This window comes from Hippocampus zosterae, chromosome 17 (assembly GCF_025434085.1).
Source record: "Hippocampus zosterae strain Florida chromosome 17, ASM2543408v3, whole genome shotgun sequence".
Classification (NCBI taxonomy): Eukaryota; Metazoa; Chordata; class Actinopteri; order Syngnathiformes; family Syngnathidae; genus Hippocampus; species Hippocampus zosterae.
Window position 1 is genome coordinate 4,828,203 of NC_067467.1, and position 10,665 is coordinate 4,838,867.

At 44.0% G+C, this 10,665-nt stretch overlaps 1 protein-coding gene across 1 annotated transcript; it reads right to left on the bottom strand.

Moving 5' to 3' along the window:
- Window positions 1-651: 651 nt before the first annotated feature.
- Window positions 652-8,680, bottom strand: znf281a (zinc finger protein 281a). The gene is made up of 7 exons (XM_052048370.1): window positions 8,228-8,680; window positions 5,746-6,158; window positions 5,218-5,319; window positions 4,805-4,922; window positions 4,606-4,689; window positions 4,402-4,520; window positions 652-3,712 (listed from the first exon to the last, which is right to left on the bottom strand). Exons 2-7 carry the CDS (start codon window positions 6,109-6,111, stop codon window positions 2,402-2,404), a joined length of 2,100 nt encoding a protein of 699 aa, XP_051904330.1. The 5' UTR covers window positions 6,112-6,158; window positions 8,228-8,680; the 3' UTR covers window positions 652-2,401.
- Window positions 8,681-10,665: the final 1,985 nt, after the last annotated feature.

Sequence of the window (10,665 nt, forward strand, 5' to 3'; positions counted from 1 at the left end):
GTTTTTTTTCGGCTAAAAACGCCTTACTATACATGGTCGTTTTTTTTCGGCTAAAAATGGGCTAAAAACGCCTTACTATACATGGTCGTTTTTTTTTCGGCCAAAAACGCCATACTATACATGGTCGGTTTTTTTTGGCCAAAAACTGCCTTACTATACATGGTCGGTTTTTTTTCGGCTAAAAACGCCTTACTATACATGGTCGTTTTTTTCGGCTAAAATGGCCTAAAAACGGCTTACTATACATGGTGGTTTTTTTCGGCTAAAAACGCCTTACTATAATGGTCGTTTTTTTCAGCTAAAAACGCCTTACTAAACATGGTGGGTTTTTTTGGGCCACAACGCCTTACTATACATGGTCGTTTTTTTCGGCTAAAAACGCCTTACTATACATCGCTTTTTTTGGGCTAAAAACGCCTTACTAAACATGGTCGTTTTTTTTCAGCTAAAAACGCCTTACTATACATGGTCGTTTTTTTCGGCTAAAAATGGGCTAAAAACGCCATACTATACATGGTCGGGGTTTTTTCGGCTAAAAACGCCATACTATACATGGTTGGGTTTTTTTCGGCTCAAAACGTCTTACGTCTCATGGTCGTTTTTTTCTGACATAAAAGTCCCAAACTTTTCTACTAAAGACAAACAAAAGCATTTTTTTTCTCCATGAGTTTTTTTTAATTGACATTTTTCTCCCTAATCACTTTTAATTCATTGGACAGGCAAAGTCTTAGTGAAGCAAGTCACAAGAACCTTAAATTACAAAAAAAACAACATGGTGACATCATCAGCTATGACATTTGGCTGTTGTAAAATAAACTTACAAAATTTCTTTTTTTTTTAAAGTAGTGTTACAATAAAGGCTTGTAAACAATGAGATGTGCTACCCCCGCATCTCAAGATAATATCGATCTGAGGTATATGAGGCAAATTCTTAGCAGATGTCGATCACTGGAAGACGTTACAATTAATAATTAACAACAACAAAAAAACTAGCATAAATACATTTAGAAATGACATCTAACATTTACTAAACAAGCCAATTAATCTATCGGGACAAATCTAAAATGCATACAAATTCGTTAGTTCCTTGTTTTCTTTTAGCGCAGGGCCGCTTGGTTTCACAACTCGATCAAAACACCAAATCATCAGCAGAGTAAACGGGCTCGCGAAAACATGGAAGGGTTGCAATTACATGATCGCAATTTAATAAAGCCCCACCCCAAATGACCCTGACAGAACACCGCCCCTCCCACTAAAGATATTTAAACAAAGCCTCCCAAATCCCGAACCAAAACTGAGTCCGTCATATCGTACAAAACGAAAAGTTTGACTCAAATGCAAAGCGGCTCAAAGTGCTCAAAGAATCGCTTGAAAGACGACTTGAGTACGAGGGCCACACCTCCACCGTGTAAATAAATGCCTGCTACAAGGAGAAAGTCTCAGTATAAAAAAGGTATCGTCATACCATTAAAAAAAAAGCCTGACATGAAAGTTGACAAAGAAGTCACAACTACTATTCAACGTGATACATTACATGAAATTATAATTTTGAGAGATCATCGTTTAAAACTCCAATTTTGAGAAATAATTTATAACATTTTTCATGAAGATACAAACTTGACATTTTTAAATTTACTGCTGTGAATTGGAAATTTCTCCATTGTAAAACTAATAAAGGATTTCTTATCAGAACTGATAAATTTTTTAAAAACTATGGAGTGTTTGGAGAATTTTCTCATGTATGAATTAGAGGAACAATTTTGCTTCGTCAAATTTGTAAACATTTTTTCTCTTCGTGGTCAGTGTGGCCCTGAAACTGCTTGGTCGGTCGATGGTAAATGAAGAGGAAGAGGAGGGCGGGTCATCCAAAAATGGAAGGTTTTTCCAATGGCTGTCTAGCGACCCCTACAGGTATACCTTTTTTCCACCCTAAAAAAAACCCTCATTCTTCCTTGATGGCCACCGTGATTAAATCTGTATCAATATACTGTATATATTCTTATAAATATATATAGATCAATCATATACAAGTACGGTCACGAAAAGACAGCATAATCTCTATATTGCCAAAGAGAAAGTGTTTTCAGTGTTCACACTCATTCATCATGTCAGCAACTTCTTGTTTCCTGAGTAATACTTTTTTTTTTTTTTTTTTGCTTTGTTTCCTATCTTGGGCTATCATGATTCCCTGCCAAACTAAGTCCTCTGGCTGGTGAAAAATAGTCATATTAGTATAATCATAAAAAATAATACTATACTTATAAGTCCTGTCACGGTTGTACCCCATAAATAAAAAGACATTTACATGAAATTGTCTGGTGGGAAAGAGGAGTGGCATCAGAATATTAAAAAAATAATAATACAAATAAAATTTAAAAATTTAAAAATTTGAGGTGTGGTCTCATCTGAAACTTTGGCTGGTCGGCGATTTGGAGGCGGGGCTGGCCGGCTCGCCGACATCGGCCAGCAAGCTGCTGTACCCTGAGAAGTCGGACACGGGCGTCCTTATCCGATCTTCGGACTTGAATTGTGACCCAAAAGCCTGCGCAAAAGTTTCGATCTGGTAGGGGGCGGCTTTCGAAGAGGAGAGCGGGAATATGGCGGCGAGGCCATTCTTGGTGGGCGGCGCCTCCTTGTGGCCATTGAGGTCCGCCGGGGTGATCGGGTAGGGTGACGGCGGCGTGGCGGAGGCGTTGAGCTCCTGCGAAGGGGTGAGCTGGTGGTGGTGGTGGTGAGCGCCGTCCAGGAGCTGAAAGGCGGGCTGAGGCGAGGCGTCGGCGGCCCCCGATGGCATGAAGCCGCATTCCGAGTAGAGGAAGGGTCCGGAAGACGAGGCGGCCAGTGGGAAGCCGGCACTGTAGCTCGTGCGCTCCAGCGCCTGCAGTAGGAAGCGCGAGTACTCGTTCATCATGATGCCCTTGTCGCCGGGCGGAGTGGAGCCGGCGTCCAGGTCTTGCGCCGAGGCGGGCTGGAGCGCCTCCACCTGCTGGTCGCCCAGATCAAAATGGAGGTGGTGTTGCTGCGAGGTGTCCAGCTTGTGCGTGTACTGCTCCAGCAGGCTTTGCAGCACCTCGTCGGGAATACTGGACTTCTCCAGTATTCCCGAGTCGGCGTCCGTCATCTGAATGACCGTCGGGTGTGGCGACAACAGGTCGTACTCGGCGCCGGCACTCCCGCTTGACGACATGGCGGTTTGGAGGTAGCGTCGCTTTTTGAGGAACTGCATGGCGTCGTCGTAATTGTTGTTGGCCACTTTATTGCCGTTTGTCTGCATGAGAGCGTGATCCTCAACGTGCTCTGCTGAATCCACTTTGCCTCCTTTTTCTAGACTCTTCCGATGGGCCTTCTTGAACGCCATCTTAGGAGCGCGGCTATGGTGTTGCACGCTGGGACCCGCCGGCTCCGTCATCGAGGAGACGGTCGGATTCTCGAGCGAGTAGTCGTGGACGCTGTAGGCTCCGCTGACAGCGGCGGGAACGTGAGGCGCTCTCAACCCGGCGTCCCCCTTCTTCTTCTTTCGGGTGCCTCCGTCACCAGGATTTTTGGAGCGACCTTTTTTCCTCCCGATTCCCGCCGTTGTGTTTCCCTGAGTGATTCCGTAGCCGCCCATGTCCACGCAAGCCACGTCCAGCATGCTCGGATCCAGAACTTTCCTCAGGGCATCTCCACACGTTCGCTTGTGCTTCAGCAGTCGATCTGTCCTGGAAAAAAACTGAAGGGAAACCAAAATGTTTTCCAACAGTCATGTACATTGTGGGGCTGTGGTTTCAAATTAGTTATCGAAGCTTGGGTTGCAGTTTCAAGTTAGCAGCCAATTCTGGACCAAATCCGAAAAGACGTTTAAAAACGTCTTTGGGAGTGAATGAGTTAAGTGTCAGATTAAGTTTAGGATTTCATGCAAAGGTTGAGTTTTCAAACTCAAGACCGGGTTTTCAACTTTGGGTTTCAATCAGGCGGCACCACAGTCAACTGGTTAGCACGTCGGCGCCACGATGCAGGGGTGCAGGGTTCGATTCCAGCTCAGGCCTTCCTGTGTAGATTTTGTCCGTTTGCTCTGTGCCTATGTGGGGTTTTTTTTTCTGGGTATTCCATTTTCCTCCCAACCTGCCATGCATCTTTTTGGAATGTGAGAGGAAACCAGAGTACCCGGAGAAAACCCGGGCAGGCACGGGGAGAACATGCTAACTCCACACAGGTAGCCCAGAGCCGGAATTGAACCCTGCACCTCTGGCACTGCGAAGCTGACGTGCTAACCAGTCGACCACCGGGCACCCCGTGAGGATAAGTAGATTTGAAAATGGACGGCGTCAATCAAATATGGGTTGAAAAGTGACATTCCAAGCACAGGCTGCATTGATTCTGCAAGGCAACAATGACAACGAGGAAATCAAAATGTCATACCTGTTGGCAGTTCTCACATCTGTAGGGCTTCTCTCCGCTATGCGTGCGCTTATGTCTCTCCATGTGGTACTTCTGGATGAAGCGCATGTTGCACTGGTCACAGCTGAATGGCTTCTCTCCTGGCGGCGTTCGAGAAGAAACAGTCGAGGTAAGTACGGGGGGGAGTGCGTAGACGCCTTCCCGTCAGCGCGTCTCATGACTCACCGCTGTGGATTTTCTCATGTCGCTGGAGGAGGTACTTCTGGATGAAACTCATGTTACACTGGCTGCATCTGAACGGGCGCTCACCTAAAAAAGGAATTGATGTATATTCTATCATAAATCTTTTCGCCAAGATGCCGAGCGTTTATTCGAGCCTCTCGTGAAGTTTGCAGACAAAATATTAAGATGGCGTCGGTCTTACCAGTGTGAATGAGGACGTGTCGGCGCAGATGATAGGAACTCCTGAAGGCGGCACTGCAGTGTTCGCAGATGTGAGGTTTACTGCCCGGTGACACGTTGCCTCCATCCAGCATCGTGGACTACGGGCAACATTCAAGGTATGGAATCAGCAAACCCCAGTTCAGTGAGCCATTTGGCTTGTCGGTGAAGTTTTTCCTCTGATGCTTTACGAAAAGTTACCACTGATGGCAAAGACTTTTGAAAAGCGTGATGGTCACCATGTGTATGAAAAATGGAATACATTTACACAGAAAAATAACAACACTTTGAATTGATAGTGAAAAGTGTGAATTTTGTAAGTCGAATGACTCTGATGTATACTCTGCATCACAATTTCATTCATTAAAATAAAAATAGAAAATGTAGGCGTCAAACCTTTGTCTCGCTCCGCTTCTTCCTTGGCCGGCTCTCTTGTCCATCACCGTTTGACCTGCGACCTTTCCTCCCACCGGGCTCCTTTCCAAACTGACTCGGCAGCTGCCAGGATGACAAAGGAAAACGGCGTGAGAGGCCGCCAGCGCATACGATTTGTTTCATTCAAGGATTGAGCAGGCTCTAAAAAGACTTTACACGGGCATAGAAAAAAAGCTTTGCAAAAACTAATCGTCTCAAAAAGCATCAAAACAAACCAACAAATATGAGCTCAAATTACAAGTACAGTCATTTTTTTAAAACCTGGCCATCTAATAAGAAAATTGAACTTTCCCTCAAAATAAAATCAGAAAAAAGAAACCAGTTTTCTTTTTTAAAGTTTTACCATGAGATTAAAGTCATTGTTTTTTTTTCCTCCATAAAATGTTTCATGAGGTGTTTACCACAATTTTACGTTGGACTAAACATTGAAGGTCAAATGTCACTGAAGGTAACGCCCGATTTAATCTGACAGGCCGGAGCAGTACTCACGCTGGCCGCGTTGACTTCGTGCACGAGCAGGTTCGGATTACTGACGGCGACCTCCAGCAGCTCGGTGGTCTTGGCCAGCCCCCCCGGGTAGAGCGGCAAGCGGTAGTCATGCTCAGACATTTTCTCCTGCTTGATGCCCAAGGCGTGGACGTAGTCGCCCGCCCCTGGAAGGGCGCCGCCGCTGCAGTCGGGCGAGTCCCGCTCTTTCTTTAGGATCATCTCCTGCGGCCCGACGGAATGCAGCCGGGTGAAGCTGGTGACGGGCGGCAGGTGGCTGAACATGATCATGCCCGCGCCGAAGGTGCTGTCCATGCCGCCGTTTGGGCGCAGGAAGTCGTTGCCTAACTTGTCTTGCATGATGCTCATGGTGGCGGCTGGATGGGGAAAACTATGGCGTCGCAATCAGTCTCATCCTGCCGGGAGAAACACAGGCAGTCGGAATAATTAGCATGCATAAGCTATAATGTGTGTGTGTATTTTCAGCATCCTCCAGAATTATTGGCAGCTCTGGTTGAGATGTGTTTAACATCATTTTATGAGGCCCGCAAAGCCAATCATTTTTGTCAACTTGCATGATCCTTGCTTAAATCTGTGCTGAAATCCCAAATTGGCATGCGTAATAAATACCGGTGACATTTTGCAATAATTTTGTGACCCCATTTATACTCGCTTGAGTAATAATTGGAACAAATACTTAACTGATTTCAACACGAGCCATCTTTTAATGTACAAGTAATAATACGATAATAATACGATAATTAAACATGTACACGGTTTCACTGTTTTAACGGTCCTCTGAGGTAAGACGTAACTCCAAAGTGGCCTGCGACAAAAACAAAAACCAAAAAAAAAAAAGGTTGATGCTCCTGCTGTAGCCGTTGAACAAAATGATCAAAATGGACTCAGCTTTAGAGACATATAGAGAGAGAGAGAAATAAAATAGGAGGCCGGATAATCGTCAGCATCTCTGCGCAAAAATAGGCTTCAGACAGATTAAAGGTGATGATTGGTAGGGTCAACAAATGGGCTGCAGTCTGGCACGAGGACAAATGCAAGAGGTTCTTGTCTGGCGGGGCGCTGCATTTACTCCGTTTCCCATCGAACGTTAATCTGCGCGACCGTTTGTGTCTGATCCAGTCATCCTATTTGCATGAGGATTATATGCCAATGAGTGCTGGTGTGATTACACACATCAATCCAGAGATGCAAGATGCTGCCAATGATAGTGTTCAAATATAAATCAATGCTTAGTATTAAGTATAAGTATATAACATAAACTCATTGGCATTGTTAGAAAATGAGGGCTGTCTGAATTTAAGGACGCGGTTTATTTATTACCAAATATATTTTGACGGGCCGTTGGCAAATGTAAATACAGGGGTCCTTGTTTTACAACAGAGTTAAATTCCTACAGCGGTGGTATGCAAGTCTGAACACGCCATCGTCTCTGATCACAAAGTCATGCTAACGCAGCGGTAAAGCTGCATGTGGCAAACAAAGTTGTTGTTCCAGTAAAGTATTTTGCAACAGCATTGGCGTGATCAGCGTAAAAATTGCTGTTGAGCACCTGCGGGGTACTTCTTTTTAAGTGACATCGCAACTCGGGCCTCCCACTTTAAAGGGTGTCCCTGTGCACTTTTCCTAGACTTCCCACGTTGTTTCCTCAACCATCACTTTTTATTCTGCCCTAAAACCATTTAAAAATAAAATGAAATACTTGGAACCCAATTTGGACCCCTGAGCCACAGTTTGCAAAACGATAGCTCATAACTCGCATTTAATACATTTTATTCCTCCCTTCTGGGGTCTAAATGAAATGGAGTGTGGTACTTTAGTCCCGATTTAACCACGCTGCTCGGCGTTGGCAAAAAGTCAGGAGGCTCAAATAATGCCAACTGTCTCGGGGCGCCCTCCGTCGTCTTGTTCTTTGTGATGCGGGACAATAATTAATGTGGCCGCGCAATTTCAGCAACGCGTATCAACCTCGCCGCGGCGCACAAAAACGCACAAGCTCTCGAAATCGAAACAAAACATGCAATGCCAAGGTTGCATCTGTCATCAGGAGGTTTAGTTGGTCAAAAAGTTACCTTTTCGGTTGAACTGGAAGATATTATAATTGGAGGACACTCACGAACGAATAATGAAGGACGAAAGAGCAGCTGCTTCTTTTCGGATTAAAAAAAAAAAGAAAAAGAAAATAAATCATAAATTTTCATTCGTATTTAATCAGAGTCGGCGACTTGGTTCTTCCGGAAACCGGAGCGAGCGTATGCGGCGATGGAGCAACGAACACGGGCATGACCCACAAAGTCCCGAGTGAACAATGATGCTCGGTCCTATTAGCTTAGCAATGCTAACCGAGCGGCGTCGGGCAGCTTTTGTTGTCTGTCCCGCACGAGAAGTTTAAACTTTCCAGACATAGCCATTAGAAACTGGCTTTTTGTGTGTGTTGCTTTTAAACCACGGCCGGCGTGTCACTTACCGGCGCATGAGCACCACAAGCCGCTCCTCAGGCCGGCGTCGTTGGCTCTCGGCGCTCCCGTTTTCCCCAAAAAATCTCGAGTCAAAACATTGTTCTCCGGCAGCTGCTGGGTTCTTCCATCTTGGCTGCGCGCGGGGCATTGTGGGTCTTGGATGTGCGCGTGCAAACAAACGCGCGCGCCCGCACCCGCGTTTCAAAACATTTTGTTGATACAACAAAGTGTGTAGTTTTGCACACAGACGTTTGAAAAAAAAAAAAACAGTGTTATTGATGTCAGTGTAAAATAATAGATGAAAATCAACAGTGTCAAAAGTTTGATCGGGGAAATTGTTTTTTTTTTACAATATTTAATAACTCTCGGAGATTAGGTCCGCAAAGTCTTCTCTGCTGGACTAAAATCAGAAGATGTCCGCTACTTTTCATCCCAATTGGTTGGTGGGAGCAAAACTGGTTACAGCTAACATCGACTCGTAAATCACCTGCGAGACAATCTGCACACTTCAAGTACATGTAATAATCAACAACAGTAACACTTAATTGACAACTAAGCAACTATCAAATTAATCGAAAGTCATTTTTGATTATCGATAGATTGGGGACTTATTATAGATTTGTCCAAGTAGTCAGAACTTACAGTATTTGTCATAATTGTAGACAGTTCTTTCCATTCAAAATTTAATATTAGTGACGCGATTGGTCATTGTGGAGCTTGTCTCTAAGGTGGACATTTGGTGGTACAGTAATGTGAAATGTAAAAAGCTAATTGTTTATTTGTCATTTAAAAATATTTGTTTATGGACATTGTCATCTTAATAGTTGAAATTTAGGAAAGTTAGTGCATGGTCTGACCAAGGGTGAAAACTAGAGGAACCAGCACTGAACCTTGAGGGATACCTTGGGAGAGAAGTGTGATGGAAATGTCCTCTAAATAAAGCCTACAATACATTTCTTATATAGCCACTGCAGCAACAGAATATGAACCCATTAGAAATATAGCACAATATCAACATTTGAATGCCATAAATGTATCGTTAGGGAAAATAATCACACACAAAAGGTGAATTCAAATTGTCATACAGTATATTGAAAGGAAATGTTTCTTTTACGGATTAAAAAAAATCTAGATGATATGTCATCTTTCCACAATGAATATTGCCTCGCGCTGACGCGAAGGTCGATCACAGCAACAAAGCAACGCTTCAGTCCGTTTGCTTTGGAAACAAAAGAAGTGAACACCTTCTCCAAGGTGAAGCGGACAAAGGCAAGATCGTCCCACTGCGGAATGTGCGCCCGAATGCACGTATCGTATGACGTAGACTCTTGTACATTACTCATTAATAATTCAGTACCTCTTTGTTTCCTCCCCCAGCTCTCCTTGAATCTCTCAAACAAAGCATGGGGATAAAAAAAAAAAAAAGAAGTGAGGCATAGCAACGTGTAACAGATGGCGTTCCCGGGTGTTCTAATCCTCAAGGATCAGCGGTCCCCCCCCTTGTTGGGGCACGGGTCTCTCTGTGTGACCAGCCACAACATTGGCCTGTCAAAGTGACCAAATCCTGATTCCTTTGCTGACTGATAGATAATCTGGAAGGTCCCATAGAGCCTATTTGAGGGTTCAAGTCTCGTCTTTATCTAACATCATTCAAAACGAGTTTTGCTTGGTGTTTTTCCCCCTTCTAAGATTTGCATCAGGCATCTTCTCCTTGCATCAACTTCTACATAAATAATACAAAGTAAAAACATTTTCTTTCTTTATACACACACACATGTGAAAGTAGGTGTGTCCTCTCTGAGATTTTATAAATGTGTATTCAAACTAACAAATACACTTTTTAATAGTTGAACAATTTACATATGGGAAAATTAGCCATGAAACGAAATGGTTCAATTAGTCCATTTGGCATCCTTCCAGCTCTCTAAGCATTCTTTTCCTCCATTTAAGTTGTACAGGAGAGCCGATTTCCCTCTGCAAAATTAAGGCTCGAGATAAGCGGTTTGGCATCGCAGTTTACGAGAGAAAATTAGCATTTGTAGGCTCACCAACGCACAGCTAGCACATTTAATTGTTGAATTAAGTGCTCGAGTGACTGAGTCCGCTTTTCAGACATCTGGCGGAAACCGCATTAAAGTCGAGAACGTCCAACTTTGAACAGCAAACTTGAAGGCAAATTAAAGTGTCTGGAGTCTGGAGAAAAATGCCTGCTTACTAAAGCGAACCGATACCCCTGTCAAACAAATCATAGTCGAACAAGTGAACCAGGAAATTGGTGTCAGTTGACACCGAAGAAAGGTTTGAACTGTTTTTTTTTCCGAGCTGTGCCAGAAATAAAGCTACGAAGCTGCACTTCGGTCATTCAGCCACCAGATGGCGCAGTCAGCCACGAGCTTGAAAGCTATGCGCGTGCGTCCACAATAACAATTTCATAAAAGTCCATTAA

What these genes read in the sequence shown, in the direction of transcription:
- znf281a (XM_052048370.1), bottom strand. Translation starts at nt 6,111, where the DNA reads ATGAGCATCATGCAAGACAAGTTAGGCAACGACTTCCTGCGCCCAAAC. An exon ending in ACACGTCCTCATTCACACTG is followed by an intron (nt 4,690 to 4,804) that starts GTAAGACCGACG and finishes TTCCTTTTTTAG; the next exon opens with GTGAGCGCCCGTTCAGATGC. An exon ending in ACATGAGAAAATCCACAGCG is followed by an intron (nt 4,521 to 4,605) that starts GTGAGTCATGAG and finishes GAACGCCGCCAG; the next exon opens with GAGAGAAGCCATTCAGCTGT.